The sequence below is a fragment of the Sarcophilus harrisii genome, chromosome 2 (genome assembly GCF_902635505.1).
Source record: "Sarcophilus harrisii chromosome 2, mSarHar1.11, whole genome shotgun sequence".
NCBI lineage: Eukaryota > Metazoa > Chordata > Mammalia > Dasyuromorphia > Dasyuridae > Sarcophilus > Sarcophilus harrisii.
This window is the reverse complement of record NC_045427.1, coordinates 403,706,312-403,723,452: the sequence shown is the minus strand read 5'-3', so window position 1 is coordinate 403,723,452 and position 17,141 is coordinate 403,706,312. Positions and strand designations below refer to the sequence as shown.

The following is a 17,141-nucleotide window of genomic DNA, read 5'->3' as shown; positions in this document are numbered from 1 at the left end:
GCTACCTACATAGCTATCAAAGAATTGATGTTAAATGAATTAAGATAATTTATTTAAACTCTAAAGTGGTTTAAAGTTGTCTTACACTAAATGGTACCACTTTTCAATAGAACATCACCATAATACCTTCTTCAATAATATGTTACTTCCTTCCTTAAGAAAGATTATTGTGCAGGGCAGTGGGGTGACAGACTATAAGCCTGAGGGCCAAATAGCCCTCTGCCTATTTTTTGGACAATGTTTGAAATCAATGATTTTAGATTCTTAAATATCTTTATTTTAATAAGTAAAAATTATTCTTAGTTCCTTGGACATGCAAAAACAAAAAGATGGGTGGATTTGGCCCTCAGTGCCTACTGCCATGGGACAGAGAGGTAGATTTGGAATCAACAGGTTTTTGTTGTTGTTCAGTCATTTTACTTATGTGTGACTGTACCTGACCTCATTTGTTTTTCTTGGAAGAGATATCAAAGTGGTTTGCCATTTTCTTTACCAGATTATTTTACAGATAAGGGAACTAAGACAAACAGGGTTAAGTGACTTGCCCAGGGTCATACAGCTAGTGTCTGAAGCCAGATTTGAACTCGAAAAGATGAATCTTCCTGACTCCAGACCTTATATTCTAATCACTAAGTACTCAAACTTATTTCAGCCCAAGTTTGTGAATCTGTAGAATGAAGGGATTGGCCAAGATCTCTTGGTCTCCAAGGTCACTTCCTAATCACAAAACAAAGAGAACCATTTAGACATAGTACCTCTCCGCCTGGATCATGCAGGGTGAAGTCCACCAAAGCTATCATGACTAGCGAATCAGTTCTTTTGGAGTCCCTCCCTCTGACTGCCTTCCACCATCAACTCTTTGCCTACCACAGTCTGGCCAAGACTAATGGCATGAGAGTGGGGGAGTGACAGGAGCAGAGTCTGGGAAGTCCAAGGTGGGGTAAATCAGGAGCCAGCATGGGGGGAGCAGATGGAGTCCAGGCACAGGACTTCCTGCAATATGAAAAGATGCATAGAGTGTTTCTAATTACAGTGTATTGTTTGCAGATTAGCACAGAAATCAGATCAGACTAATTATAGTAATTGATTTGACTACAGAAGTGTTTTGAATGATTTCCCACTGTGATTGTTTCATCATCAAGCAGCAGTTAAATTAATGGAAACTTTCCTGGGGAGGACTGTTCTTCCCAAATAAAACCAGACTAAAACTGGGACTGGAAGTTGTCTGAAAGAGATGTGGGGAGGCAGTAAAACAGGGCAGAGACTGCCACTGGAGATAATTGTGTGAAATCCTTGGAAACTGAATACTCTGTGACTTTGGCTTTGCAGGTGCAGTGGACATCAGCATCGCAGCCAAGTGTAACCCCTGCCTCTCTAGTCCATGCAAGAACAATGGGACATGTAGCACAGATCCGACGGAGGTGTATCGCTGTTCCTGTCCTTATGGCTATAAGGTACTACCAGGAGTGACCATTCTCATTGTCCTCCTCTTCCCTATCCAGAACATACTTCTCACTCCTCCACCATGTCCTCCTTACTGCCCATCTCCAATGGAATGACTTTCATCCAATTTGCAATTTGGATGATAATCCAAATCTACAGATCAGTTCAAAGCAATGGTTTCCGCCTCTACTCAACCCAGCTTCACCCACCTAATCCTTAATCAGGAATATGGAGAATGCACAGAACAAAGGCATTCACATTTCATGTCCTTGTCTTTATCCCCCACCCTCTAAATACAGTTCAATGAGAGAAATTATTCAGTCAATAAGAAAAAGGAAAAGTGATAACTGACATTTATAAAGTACTTCAAGGTTTGCAAAGTATTTTTTTTCATCTGAGCTTTAAATGTTTATTGATGTATTATTGATTAATTGAGATACATATTGCAATTTACTGATGAGGAACCTAAGGTTTGAAGAAGTTTATGATGTGCTCAAGTGAGTAGGAGTTAAAATCAAGAAGTGAATCATAGGTCTTCCTGACTCCAAGTCTAATATTCTATCCCTTGTGTAACATGTCCCTCCAAAAAGGAAAAAGAACAAGGGCTATTAAGAAGAGGGATTAGACATGTTTTCTTTAAGTTGAGGGGAAAGAACTACTGTAGGAACAATGGGTAGAAGTTGCAAAGAGGCAAACTAAGGCTTGATGTAAGGAAGAGGCCCTGAACATACAGTTAGGGCTATATCCAAAAGTGAGATAGATGAGAATATTAGAAGATGGTAAGTCAGTAAAAGTTTTCAAAAGCAGGCTGTATGGACTGTTCATCAGTGATGTTGTAAAGTCTCATTCTGAAGGTACAAAGTATAAAAAATGGCAGCTATCGGTTTTTTAATTAATTTTTTAAATTATATTTAATTATTTAAGTTAATTTAATTAATAATAATATCATTAATATTATTTTACAATTCTTTATACTTCCCTAGTATACTTCCCTAGATCCTGGTACGCAATATGTTGCACAATATGATTGTGTACAATATGATATGTACACAATATGATTCACAGAATCATAAATGTTACAACTGAGAAGGGTATTAATAATCGTTTAATTTATCTTTCTTATGTTAAAATAGAAGTTCTCAAACTTTTTGGTTTCAAGGTCTCCTTTATACTCTTCAAAAATCATTAATGACGTCTTAATGATAATGACTTGATCTTTGTAACAACTCTTTGAGAAAGTAAAGTGTGATAATGATGGTGGTGGTAGCTAGCATTTATGTAGCACTTTACAAATATCATCTAAACCCTGGAAGGTAGGTGCCATTAGAATCCCCATTTTACAGATAAAGAAATAAAGCAGAAAGAGATGAATTGAGTTGCCCAGGGTCCCATAGCTAGTAAACATTGTGGTAAGATTTGAACTTGAGCATCCTTGACTTCAAGTCCAGAATTCTATTCAGTATATCACTAGTTTCTTCTGTAATATAATTCCACTAATAATATTAACACTGTCTTGAAATTTATGAAGGTATGGTATATGGAATATTGCTTGGCTATTTTTCCTTTTTAGAAGGGAAAGGTAGGGGTTTTCAAAGAAGGATTGCTTTATTTATTGTATTTCTATCCCCCAGCACCCAGGATAGTGCCTGGTATTTAATAGGAGTTTAATTAGTATTTACTGAATGACTATGGGAGGGAATATATAAAATATATATAAAATTAATATAAAAAACAAAAAGCTTCAATAAAATCTTTTTTCCCAAAGAAATTGAGGAAAATAGAACATAAAGAATTAAATGGCTTCCTCAAATTCACATAAGTCATTGACAGAAAAGGTCCTAGAATGCAGGTGTCCAGCTCCAATGCCCTTTCCAGTATATCAAATTGTTTCCCCAGATATATAGAACTATCTCTTTGGAAGAAAGAAGAGGCCAAATTAAATATGTGAGAACCTCTATGTAGTTTTGGAGAGCCTAAAGTCTAGACACAAGGCAGAATAAAAGGAAGGGATATGAGTGCATAACCCAGAAGATCAAAAGATCAGCCCTATTTGAACTTATCTTGATGATTTTAGGTCCAGTACTCCTCTATTCTTTGTACAACTTAACTGCCTCTAATGTTTCCAAAAGCGTGGCCTGTAACCCTTGGGAATCCTGGAGGCCCTTTCATGAGATCCACAAGGTGAAAATTACTTTATAATAATAATAATTTCTAATATCATAAATATGAATAGCTATGACCCACATAAAAAAGCTCTTTGGAATTCTCAATGATTTTTGAAGAGTATAAAAGGCACCTTGAAACCAAAAAGTTTGAGAACTTCTATTTTAACATAAGAAAGATGAATTAGGTAATTATTAATACCCTTCTCAGTTCTAACATTTATGATTCTGTGAAATTCTGACCAATAATCTGCCCATGATTCTGAGTACTCCTATTCAATGGAAAAATAATATATTATTTATTTCATGATTGTCAATAAAGCCGCCCAAAACTTCCTACTTGGCTTTGTACTTCTCCCAGTGATCTTCAGGTTCCTCCACTTCTTCCTCACCCTTAATCCCTCAAAAGCCGGACCCCAGTGTGGAAGCCCTGACCACCCAAGACGTCCATTCACAAATGAAGCTAGCTAAACTGGGAACGTGAGCCAGGGAACCCTCCTGGGCCAGTTCCCCCAAAGTGGTGGATGTGTTTCTTATCTGTAAACTTAGGGCCCACAACAGTCCCAGTGATTTGAGACTAACTACAATTCTAAGGACAGGACTTGAGACCATTATACCAACAGTTCCTAGCCAATGGTATCAGAGTGCCACCTATAGGCCATGGCTGGACATCTAGATTGGGTTGAAATTCAGGCCATTTGATATCCCTTTGAGCTGGACAGGAATGAGCACATCTAGCCATTATTGTACCAGCAAGCTGCCCACAGGGTTCTTGGACACTGCACTGTCTTGACCCATGCTCCTTTCCATATTTAGCTATTAATGGGAGAATGAAAGAAGAGTTGGAGGTCCTGGGAACTACAAAACCCTTTTCTAGAAAGAAACTGAACTTGAGCTCTGGAGTGGGAATTGTCTTGTCATCTGTCTTTTCCCCACTCCCTTGAAAGTAAAGAACTACACTACCTTCTAAGGAGAGAATAATAATTTTTAAAAAAAACGATAACTTAGATTGACATTTTTTATGTTTATAAAACTCCTTAAATACGTTATTTCAGCTGTAAGTGCATGAATAGCACTGAATCCTCTGTAACTAATGCAATATTATTCTGCATTTAAAAAGGCATAGTACCTAAAATGGTAAAGGTAATAGTCCCACCATAGACTAAGCCCTATCAGCCTCCAAATGCAATATTGTGTTGAGTTCTTTTCCATCATATTCTAGTATAGCTGAAGAATATTCAGAAGTGGGTGAGCCAGAAGTAAAGGGTCTCAAGTATATGCCTTTTAAGGATCAGTTGAAGGTAGTTAGGTTTATTTAGCCTAGAGAAGGCTTAGGAAGACAGAAGGGCCAGTACTTAGAAGAGAGGGACAAAGCTTGCTCTGCTTAAAAAGAGAGAGAGAGAGTAAGACCAGGACAATGGGGTGAAGCTACAAAGAGGCAGATTTAAGCTTAACTTCCAAAAAAATTAGACCTGCAAGAATGAAATAGATTGTCTTGGGAGGGAATGGGCTTGCCCTCACTGGAGCTGTTCAAGTTCCAATTACCAGATGACCAGTTGGCCATTTTGTTGTAAGGGAAACTATTGTTCAGGTACAGGTTAGACTAGATAAGCCCTAAGGGATGCTTCAACTCTGAGACTGTGATTACAAAGCTACTGAGGAGAAATAGAGTTGAAAGGGCTTTCAATTATAAGAGTATATAGCCATTGTCATGTTTTTTCCCTACTTCCTTGAAAGTAAAGAACTATACTACCTTCTAAGAAGAGAGTAATATTTTTTTTTAAATAACTTATATTTGCATAAAATTTTATTGTTTGTAAAACCTCTTAAATACATTATTTCATCTGTAAGTCCATGAATAGCACTGAACCCTCTATAACTAATGCAATACCATTTTGTAAGAATTAAAAGTCTGGTGAATGAAAACAGTCATTCACAAGTAGTTGTGTTTAGCACTTGAGGCCTACCAAAAAAAAGTAAGATACATATCCTGACCTTAATAAACTTGTAATCTAATTAGGAATATATAGACCCAAGTATGGACAGATGACAAATAATATAAGATGGGAAGAGATGGGAAGATAAAAAGATGGTAAGAGAAAGAGGGGCAGGGAGAGAATGAGGGAAGAAAGGAGAGAGAAAAGAGATAGGAAGAGATTAATATCATCATTAAAGCTTACAAAAAATTTTTCTCTCAACCTGGTGAGGCAGATAGTGCAAGTATCACTATGTGCATCTTACAGAAAGAGAAACTGAGTCCCCCAGAGGTAAAAAGGCTTGTCTGTGACCATATAGCTGATGTTTGAGAATTAAATCCTAGTGCTGATTCCATGACTTGACACCCCCTTTATTTTATAGATGTAGGAAGAGGCTCAGAAATGGCAAATGACTTGTCTAAAGCTACCCAGCTAGTTAGTGACTTAGAGTCAGTCTGGTCATTTGGTTCCTAAGCCAGTGCTCAGCCCTGCCCACTGTACTCCAGGACCAGAGCCCAGGCTGACGTTGCCCATCAGTCCCAGGTTGTGCGTGCCAAATATGACTGGGGGTTATTGACTGTAAGATTGTGAATTGGCAGGAATGACTGTGTGTCAGCTGTTGCCCTCATACAACTGGCTATAATATGTGATTTCTATAAAACCTAATATGAGAACAGAGAGTGAATCTTCAAGGGCACTGGAGGGAGGAAGGCATTTATTTATAGCTTGTTTGTAGACATGTGAATGTCTGCAAAGGCTTTAAAGGGATGCAGAGGGAGCTTTGGCTTTTGCTAAAGCTGTTGATGCCCAAGCTTGGATTCATTGGCAGGGCTGGGCACGCATACATGCATGCTCAAACACAGTGATCAGAGAAGCTTTTTGGCTTTTATGTACTTGTAGCATCCTCAAATGGAGGTGAAAAGGCAAATGGTTGTATTCTAGTGGAAAGAATAATTCACTGAGAATCTCAGGAGACCCAAGTTATTGCTGTCTTTGCCACTGATTCCCTGGGTGGCTTTGTACAAGTAACTTCTCTTGCCTAGGTCTCAGTTTCCTCACCTATAAAACTAGAGTTGGACAAGATGATCTTTAAAGTTTATTCTAGTTTAGGTCCTTAAAAGTTTTGGTGGAGAGTAGGAGAATGCCCCACTAGAAACTAGTAACTTAGAGATTTTGGCTATTTGTGCATCATCTGTATCCTTACTGCTCCTGTCACATTCCCAAAACCAATCAAGAGTTTGTAATGATTTTCTCTTATCCTTTGATGGGGAAGAACCAAGCTAGATATGAAGAAAAAGTTCTCGTGGCTGTGAATGAATAGCTGAGGACACTATGATACAAGATGAAAAGTTACAAAATTGCAGCAATTTTCTGAGCATTTCCAAATATCTGTATTTTGATGCTGTGTGAATCAGATATCCAGTATTTGGCTGATTTTTTCAAAGATTTGGTTTCATGGAGACACACCATGGCTCAGTCCTCCCAGTCTAAAAGTGTAAAAATTGCACTTTCAGTGGTCACTGAAGCCCAACCTGCTCAAATATTGACCGAGCCCCCCAGCTCTATCCTACATTCACATTCAAAGAGTTGAGTCTTGGAGATAATGGAAAGGAGAATATGGCCAGGGAACATCATAAATCTTGTGGATTTAAATAAAAATGAGGCTGGAAAGAACGGAGTTGACCTAATTTTCTAAAAATTGACAATAGTGATTTATTAACGAGGAAAAGGAAGTCACTGAAAAGTGCCACCGTCATGCCCAATTACAGTCTCATCAAGTGCCAGGCACTGCTGCCTGGATCTGAATCACATTCAAGAAAGATGCAAAGCACATTCTCCAATCAGTGTTTGACACAGAGTCGCTAATTCCTGAAGAATATATTGAAGCAACTAGATGAGTGGGAATGCCCCACATATGGGAGCATCTTCCTCCCCAAAGCTTTTCTCCTTCCATTGTCCTTCAGAACTTCATCCTGGCATTTCTCACAGAGTTCTCTTTTTGTTGTTGTCAGTGTTTCCAGTCACGTTCATCCCTTCAGGATCCCAAAGGTACTGAAGTGGTTTGCCATTTCCTTCTCCAGGTCATTTTACAGATGAGGAAACTGAGGTCAAAAAAAAGTATCTTGTTCAGGGTCACAAAGATGGTAAATATCTGTGACTGGACTTGAACTCACTAAGAGTGCCAGGCCCTGACACTCTGTACCACCTAACTGCCCCACCAACCCTTTTAAAATCAGCAATTTTCACTTTATTTTTAAAACCCCTTTCTTTCACACTCCTCTGAGGAGAAATAAGCTGACTTAGGACAAATTTAGAACCAATCTTAATAAATACTATTCACCTTCTCATTTGTGTATTAAATTAAAATATAAGCAATTTATAGGTTTCAGTCAAAGCTTTAATTAAATACCTACTGTGTGCCAGACAGCATGCTGGGTGGAGAAGTCAGCATGGATTTCCATGACTGCAATGGTGGTTGAATATTGGACAAGAGTGAGAAATAAGAGTTTTAGAAGGATAAGGAGGAAGCTGGCAAATGGTGGGTCCTGTCAGCCAGATCATTGGATCCTAGATTGAGAGCTGAGAGCCCATCAAACCCCCTCATTTTATAGATGAGCAAATTGTGGTTAAGACAAGTTGTGGTTTGTCCAAAGTCATATAGCTACTAACTCTCTAAGGTGAGATTTATATCCAGATCTTCCCAACTCCAAATTCAGCATCCTACCCATGCTTCCTCTCCACTTGTCTATTGTATATTTTTTTTCAGATGATATAGGAGAGAGCACTGAAGTTATAGTCAAGAAGACATCCTTTTGCTCGTAACTCTTTCTTCAGTCAATTTAATCCAGCATTGACCATTGAATGCTAACTGTGTGCAAGGCATTGTGCTGGATGTTGGAGATGGAAATGTATCCAACACAGTCAATCCCTTCCTTTAAGTAACTTGCTTTCTACTGTGGAAACACACCATGGGCACTGATCAGTCAATAGAATAATGGATATTTTGAGGGAGTTGTTGTTTAGTCATTCAGTCATGTCTGAATCTTTTTGACCCCATTTGGGATTTTCTTGACAAAGATACTGGAGTGATTTGCCTTTTCTGTCTCCGGCTCATTTTACAGATAAGGAAACTGAGGTAGACAGGGTTAAGTGACTTGCCCAGGGTCACACAACTAGGAAGTATCTGAGCTAGACTTGATCTCAGATCTCCTTAACTCTGGGTCCTCAGGACTCTACCCACTGTCCTTCGTAGCTGCCCTTTTGAGGAGGGTAAGAGTACTGCAGATTAGAAAATAGAGGGCTCAAGGAGCACCCAAGTAGAGCCTCAAAGAGAGCCAAGGAATCTCAAAGGAAGAAATGACAGAGGGAGTACACTCCAGAAATGGCAGGAGGCTTGTTTAGAAACATAAGATTGGGAGACAGAAGTAGAGAGGTGGAGAAGTGCCTCTGTATACACGACTCGAGGAATGGCTGATCTGTCCAGCTAGGAAACCATTTCTTATTCCTTAACAGAGGCATCTGTGTTTGAGATTTTGTGGCCTTCCCAAAGGAAGGCATTTAATTGGAAAGGGGCCAATGAAGAAGAACTGGGAGTTTCTAACCAATGCTAACCCTGGGTAGAATTGTCAGGTAGACAAAGCATCAGCCCTAACTTCCATTTCCTGTTCCCTCAGGTACCTTAAGCACTCCCCCGTCCCCAGTCCCATCCTTATGAAAACCAAGCTCTGGTTCTTTGTTTTCCATCCTCATTTGATTTCTCTTGGGGCTTTACTATCTAGAGATATTTGTATTTAAAAATCCTCATGCCTCATTGCTGAATAAAAAAGATGCTAGGCCCCTTCCATGAAGGGGAGCAAAACCTGGCGGCTAAGATGGCCCTGCCTGCCCGCCCTGCTCCCCTGCCAACCAGGCCCGCCTTTGGCCTGCTGCTTGGGCATGTCCGACACAAGCAGACTGCTTTCTGTGGCCGAGCGTTGTTCACGCCGCTGTGCCCGAGCGGGCCAGACCCGGATTCCAGGTGGTGCGGGGTCTAGGACAGAAGGGGCAGGCTGGAAAGGCACAGGGACACCTCCAGGCGGACCAGGCTCTCCTGGGGAGGGGGGGGGCAGCAAGGCGGGGATGCGGATGAGGAGGGCCCCGCGGCCCCACTGGGCCCAGGGCTGGACAGTGCTTCCCAGCCTTGCCACTCTGCCCAAGCCCTTCCACGGGGACTTTTCTATAAAAAGAAGGAATTGGTCATGTCCTCATGGGCCGTTTCTGGCCTTTAACTGATGAGCCTGCCCCATGGCCCAGTCCCAGGTGAGGGAGAAGGAAGTGGATGAGAACGGCCCCCCACGGGCTGCCAGAATCCCAGCTTCGCAGCTCAGACAGTGGGGACGGCACTGATGAGGCCTTCACTCCGGAGCACATCCTGTTGTGGGCAGCCGCAGAGCAGGAGAGGCAGAGGGGATTTTCCCAGCCAGATGGGGAACAGGTGGCATGGCAGTGGGTGGCCTCCCATTAGTGTCCATGGCTGGCAAAGTGGCCAGGCCACAGAGTATGTGGCTCCGAAACAAAAGCAGCAGGAGCTTCCCACCCCCTCCTCCACCCTGGACGCCGCCCCTCCCAGCCCTCAGGGAGATAACTTCCCAAGATAACGATGCCAGCCTGCTTGGCAGAGAAGCCAGGCAGCAGGCAGGGCCGCTTGCCAAGGCTCAGGTGCATTCCTAGCCCATCTGCCAGCTTGGCTTGGTTGGCAGGAGGAGCCAGGGCTCCCAACAGGGTCATGGTATGTGACTTCAGAAAAGGGCTCTAGAACACTACACAGAAGGTATTCTCTCATATTCTCCCCACCCTGTCTCTATCTGTCTCTCTCTCTCTCTCTCTCCCTCTTTCTCTCTCTCTCTCTCCCTCTCTCTCTCTCTGTCTGTGTGTGTGTGTGTGTGTTTCTCTGACTCTCTCTCTCTCTCTCTCTCTCTCTCTCTCTCTCTCTCTCTCTATCTGTCTCTGTATGTCTCTGTCTCTGTATCTCTCTCTGTCTCTGTCTCCTCTGTTTCTCTCTCTCCATCTCTCTCTGTCTCTGTCTGTCTCTCTCTCTCTCTCTGCCCTTCATACCAACAACCAAACAGCTCACCAGACATGCCAAGTCTAATCTTCCCATCCTCATAAGAGTGGAATGAAGGAGGAAGAAGGAGAGAACCCAAGAGAGAGGAATTGAGTTTTCCTGAGACCTTCTAGGGGATGCCCTTTTGAGCACCCACCTCTCCCCAAACACAAAAACAAAGGCACCTTGTCCCTACCAGCAGCAGGGAGCTCCTGAGGCCGGCTCATCCACCAAGGCATCACTAACTGGTGTATCTCCCTTCTTCTCACAGGGCCGGGATTGCAACATGCCCATCAACACGTGCATCCAGAACCCCTGCCAGCATGGAGGGATCTGCCACCTCAGCGAGACCAATCCGAATGGATTTAGGTAATGGCAGCTCCCAAGGTGCTCTCCCTTACCCTCCAGGGGAAGTTTTGACTATAGTGGGAACTTCTTTAAGTAACTCTAATCCCAGGTGATTCTGGGACTTAAAGGAGCAACAGAAGGAGATGATTGAGCCTGCCTAAAGACTCCCAGGTCCTTCCCAGCTTACCTTGTGACAGTCATAAGTCTGAGGGGCAGAGCATGATTGAGGTCACCCCTATCTTGAATCCCCCTAGACCTCACTTCATCTTTTCCCCCCACAAAGGCTGTCTGAGTGAGCATCCATGAGCATCCTCCCTTTTCTTCTCATGACCTCATAATCAATCAATTAGTAAACATTTATTAAGCACTTCCCTTTGGGCCTTTGCTAAGGGCTTGGACTCTTCACTGTAACACAGTGAGCTAAGCCATTAAGGTCTCAGGATTTAGAAAGATGAGATCATTTTAATTTGGGGGAGGAGGGGCATTGCCCCAACAAAGGGGCTCAGCTCCCACCTCCCAGACCTTTGGGCACCCTCTTCGGCAGGCCCCGTTTCTACCAAGGAGAGCATTTCAAGCTTCATTTTATGAAGCTAGGTCTCAGAAGGCAGTTGCCTCAAATAAAAGGCACAGACTAAGGGTTCTATAATTTGAACCTATCAAAAAAGTGGGAATTCAACCCACAACTGCCCCCAAGAGGCTCCAGCCTAGTTTGCCAGCAGGCAGAGGATGGGGTGTAGAGGCAGTTTGATGTCAAATTCTCTAAAACCCTTGCAGCCAAAAGGGAAAAATAAGTGACTATCAGAGGCATTATGGGAAGGGGCCCTCTTAGCCCATCTACTGTGTGGTCTGTGAAAGAAATTATCTTTTTTCTTTCTGTTCCTCTCCCTGGAGGGCCTAGCCTGTACATACATTAGCTTGCCAAGCCTGTCAAATCTTTACTCTTGTAAACTGAAACTTAAGTTGAGGTTAGTTTTCCTGTCTGAGAAATGCCAAGCCACCCACTCCCTGGTGCTGGGGCTCACAGATAGGGAGCGAATGGGGGCGAAAGGAAACCGCATGGAAATCATGGGGAGGTGGTGACATGGACAGGCCAGAGGCAGGAAATGCACCTCCAAAGCTGAAACCTCATCCTTAGGCCCTGTGCCCACCCAAGGGATGCACGGGTGAGCAAAAGGTTGCTTCACAGTATGAGGGACTCCATTTCCCATATTTGGCTCTTATACCTAGCCTGTTAGGTAAAAACTTAGCTGGTGGTATTGTACAGGGGGTCTTGATTCCATTCCCAATAATTGGGGGACTTAACTTCATTTTTCTGACTTAGAAACAATTTTTGGGTTGTTTTATGGGTATGTGCTTTTTTTTTTCTTCAGAAAAAGTCCCAGATAGAGCAAGACTACAATTAGGTACATTCTTATTCCATGTTTCTAAGAGAGACCCAGATTCCCCCTGAGAGTAAACCATTTATTTTTGTTGATCAGAGTCAGAAAGCGTCCCCTTTATGGGGCAAAAAGTCATAAGTGAAGACCCTGGGATAGCTAAACCAACAATGCTTATCCTTTTTAAGGTGGAAGTTAGAGATGGGGTTGGGGATGGAGCCCAGAGTGTCAGTGAGCAACAAAGGCCTGAGCTTCTGGACACATGGCCCTAAAATCATGGTGACATGCTTGCTTCAGTGTTAAGGAAGATGTTACATTTTAGTCCCAGGTATAAAATTACTCTTTTTCTTTAGGTCAGGAGCATATAGGGAGTGGAGAAAGGGAATGATACTGATCAAGAGTAGCTTACTAGATTGTCCTAGAAATATCTAGAGATTCCAATAGGTAATATATTTTTAGCCAGTCAGTTCCAAAGCACTGGATTTGGAATCAGGAGAGCTGACTTTGAATCCCAGCTCTGCTACTCATTATTCATGTGATTCTTTCACCTATCTGAGCCTGAATTTTTTCATTTGTAAAACAGGGTTGAACTAGATCAATAATGTCAAATTCAAATAGAAATAGGTATCACTAAACTATAAGGAAACCTGTAAACTACATATTGACTTAGAAAACTACAGATTTACAATATCTCTATCCTATTGTATTTTCATTTGTTTTTGTTAAATACTTCCCTATTACATTTTAATATGATTCAGGCCACTTGGGAGTGTTGGGGGAGGCATGTAACCTGCATGTTTAACACTTCAGGACTTCATTCCAACTCTCTATACATGAGCTAATCCTTAAGAGGGCAATCTCTAAACCTGATGCCATTAGCAAGACCCTTCCTCCTCCCAAGGCTCACTAGAATTCCCACCAGGGAAGGAAGCACTCACACTGCCCACCTAGACACACACAGCCCAATCAGCAATTTGCTGCTACACTCTCTACTAGTGATCTCCTACCTAACCTCCACCCTCAAAGTGATCATAAAAACTTAAATAATAAATAAAAAATAAGTTAATAGCTTTGACTAAGACCTCCTGAAAGGCAAGACTTTCTATCCCAGCTACAAGATTTTTTTCCCCCTGAAGCCTCCTGACTGACCCATGGTCCATGACTAAGCAAGGGATTTGTGGGAAGAAGGAATGGGGAGAGGGAGAGGCAGGAGTAATTTTGCATTACAAGCCCACATGTGTTCAGACTAAACATCCCCCACTGTGGTGGCAAGACTGTAGTATGTCCAGAGGCAATAAAGGGTCAGCAACTGAGCAAAGATGAAGGACAACATGGTACAGTAAAAAAGGTGCTAAGACCATGGTTCAAAACCTGGTTTTATATAATCTTGGACAGGTCACTTAGGATGCTAGAGCTAGAACTGAGAGGGATCTCTAGAGGTCATTTGGTCTATCCTTTTCATTTTAAAGGTGAAGAAACTAAAACCTGCAGAATCCAAGTGATTTTTGCATAGTTACAGAGGCAGCAAGTTGATCTGAATTAAAGTCCTTTTGCTACCACAGCCTTTTTCTCTGATCCCCATTCTACTATACTGCTTCTTCCTCTCACTTCATTTATCAGGTCCTAATTTCTCATTTTTAAGATGAGAGGATTGGCCAGATGACTTCTGACACATTCCTTTCAACCCTAAATTTATGATCCTATGCATTTCAGGAGTCAGTCCACGTTGTCTAATTTTCATTTCTCCCAATTTCGTAAACGGATTCCCAAGCAGGGGAAGAGCTAGGGTGCCACATTTCATCTCACAACACATTTTATGGACAAGGTATAAATCTTAGATGTATAGAATCTAGTCTTGGCAATGATGACAAGCTGACTACATTGCTTATTTATAAATAGGGGAGGCCTTGAGCCATAGCTCCCCAGGTCCCCAGGGCTGCTAAGCCCAACTTCTCTGCCTTATCTTACTTCTGTGATCCCAAAGATGAGAACAGGGTCAGGCAAAGGACAGATCACTGGTTGTTGGGATTTTTTTTCAATTTAAAGATTATTAATAAGATAGAGACAAGTAAAGAAAATACTTTGCTCTGATTAATGATGGTTCACAATGAGTCCTTGATTCCCAGCTCCATAGCCATCCTCCTTCCTCATCTCCTTGACATTACAGACATTGGAGAGAGCTCAAAAGTAATCAAGAATAATAAATGATGAAGTGTGAACATGGCAGGTCTGAAATATGGCTAAAGGAGGGGTTGGAGAATTTAGGTCTAGAAAGGCAACAAGGAAATTGTCTGGAAGCATGAGGGACCCTTTGAAGAGGCTAGGGAGGCAGTTCTCTCACTCTACAAAGGACAGAACTGAAGGAGAGGTGAAGGATTTAAGTTAGATTTAAGAAAGAACTTATCACTAAATGAAGAACTTGAGAAGGCTTCCAAGGGCAATTCTAAGAGCTCTGTCCTTGGATATCTGTGAGAAGAGAAAAGGCGACCATAAGTTTGGGGAAGCGAGAGAGAAGTCTTGCCCATAGTGTCTTCCAATTAGAAGACCTTCAGAAAAAAAAATAAAAAAAAAAAAAAAAAAAAAAAGAAGACCTTCAGGATCATCTAGTCCAATACCTTATTTAATAGATTAGGTAACTTAAGTCTAGAAACAAGAAATAACTTGGTCTACAGGGAGTAAATGGCAGATCCTGGTCCTCAATCTCTTTCCACTGAAGCACACTGCTCTCTTATCAGAAGCTGATGTAGATGACTTCTCCAAGTCCCTCTGAGCCCAAATCAAGTATTCTCCTAAGCAGCCTCTAGGCGCTACTCTAGGGTACAGGGTCCCCAGCCCCAAGAAGGTGATTTGCTGGGTTTCCTTGTCCAAATTGTACCTTCTGCCTTCTGGGAACCTTTCTAACCACTTCTTCCCCCACAGTCTCCTTCTTGAGACCCCCTTCTCCTTCTGACTCCATCCCCTTTTCTCTCCCTACCAAAGCTGTTCCTGTCCTCTGGGCTTCGAGGGGGAGCGATGTGAGATCAACCCAGATGATTGTGAAGATAATGATTGTGAGAACAACTCCACCTGTTTGGATGGAATCAACAATTATGTGTGTGTGTGCCCACCCAACTATACAGGTAAGGGAGGCGAAGTGGGACACCTGCTTAAACAACCCAGCACTCTGACCAAAAATGCAAGGGTCCAAGGCGAGGTTTGCCCTCTCCTCCGAGCCCCTGTATTCGTGTCACTCCCCAGCGGCAGGAGCCCAGATTCCTCACTGCCTGGAGTGAGTTTTTGCCCAAGCAGTGAGTTGTTTATTTAACTGATGAGTCCTCTGTTCACTGTGGGCTGTTGCCCTTCCCAATGGTGCTCGAGCCTGGCAAAGCGATCACTTATGCTGTGTTTGCCTTCTGTTCCCAAAGCTAATTACTTTTTTCCCCCTCCAAACACACCTATTTGATATATTAACAGCTTCTAATGAGGACAGTTAAATAAGCCATTAGGTTGAGAAATGGAGTGTCACAATTCACCACAGGTATAACCTGGGAGTTAACAGCTCATCAGTGGACCTCTGCCAGTTCAGTTCAAGTCAACAAACATTTATTAGGTGCAAGCCCATGTGCTAGGCACTAGGAGAGGCAGAGATGAACCCAGCATAGACCCTGACCTGGAGGGGCTTGCAGTCCACTTCTGTGGTACAGCACTAATTGTAAATGATGTAACATGATGTATATGTAGTGCTGTCATGGCATGGTAAGGTTTGGAGGGATGGAGAGCTCCTCTCTCTACAATGTCTTGTCATTCTTTTTTACTTTCTTACTCAGAGGACTAAAACTAATTCAATTGCTACTAGAAAAGCCACAACAACTTACCATCCTGTGGTTTTGCTCAAAATCTCTATAACAACATGTTCTTTACCTTTTATATGACATGAACCCCTTCTATAATCTAGTGGGGCCTATGGGCATTTTCTTGGAATATTTTTTATTTGTAATAGCTTTTTATTTCTTAAAATACATGCAAAGATAGTTTTCAACATTTACCTCTGGAAAAAAAAACCCTTGTGTTCCATATTTTTCTTCCTGTCTCCCTTTCCTCCCGGACAGCAAGTAATTCAATACTGGTTGAACATGTGCAATTCTTCTAAATATATTTCCACATTTATCATGCTGCACAAGAAAAATCAGATCAAAAAGGAAAAAAAAATGATAGAGAAAAAAAAACAAGCAAGTAAACAACAGCACAAAAAAAGTGAAAATGCTGTGTTGTGATCTACATTTAGTCCCCATAATCCACTCTCTGGATGCAGATGGCTCTCTCCATCACAAGTCTATTGGAATTAGTTTGAGTCACCTCACTGTTGAAAAGAGTCACCTCTATCACAGTTGATTATCACATAAGTTGCTATGTACAATGTTTTCTTGCTTCTGCTCATTTCCTTCAGCATCAGTCCATGTCAGTCCTTCCAGGCTTTTCTGAAATCAGCCGGCTCATCATTTCTTATAGAACAATAATATTCTATAACATTCATATACCATAATTTATTCAGCCATTTTCCAACTGATGAGCATCCACTCACTTTCCAGTTCCTTGCCACTACAAAAAGGGCTGCCACAAACATTTTTTGTACTTATGGGTCCTTTTCCCTTTTTTATGATCTCTTTGGGATCCCAGACCCAATAGAGACATGGCTGGATCAAAGGGTACCCCTTTGTAATATTTTTAAATATATAAAATAAAATGAATGATAATAAAATACAAAGGAAATTAA

At 41.9% G+C, this 17,141-nt stretch overlaps 1 protein-coding gene across 5 annotated transcripts in view; it reads left to right on the top strand.

Annotated features, from left to right (window-relative positions):
• The window catches only part of SLIT3 (slit guidance ligand 3), a 772,326-nt gene that overhangs the window by 717,565 nt on the left and 37,620 nt on the right, over nt 1–17,141 (top strand). For all 5 annotated transcript variants that reach the window (XM_031949421.1, XM_031949420.1, XM_031949423.1 and 2 more), the window contains 3 exons: nt 1,330–1,454; nt 10,936–11,033; nt 15,368–15,507. In XM_031949421.1, coding sequence (XP_031805281.1) covers nt 1,330–1,454; nt 10,936–11,033; nt 15,368–15,507 — 363 coding nt within the window. The remainder of the gene's footprint in view (nt 1–1,329; nt 1,455–10,935; nt 11,034–15,367; nt 15,508–17,141) is intronic.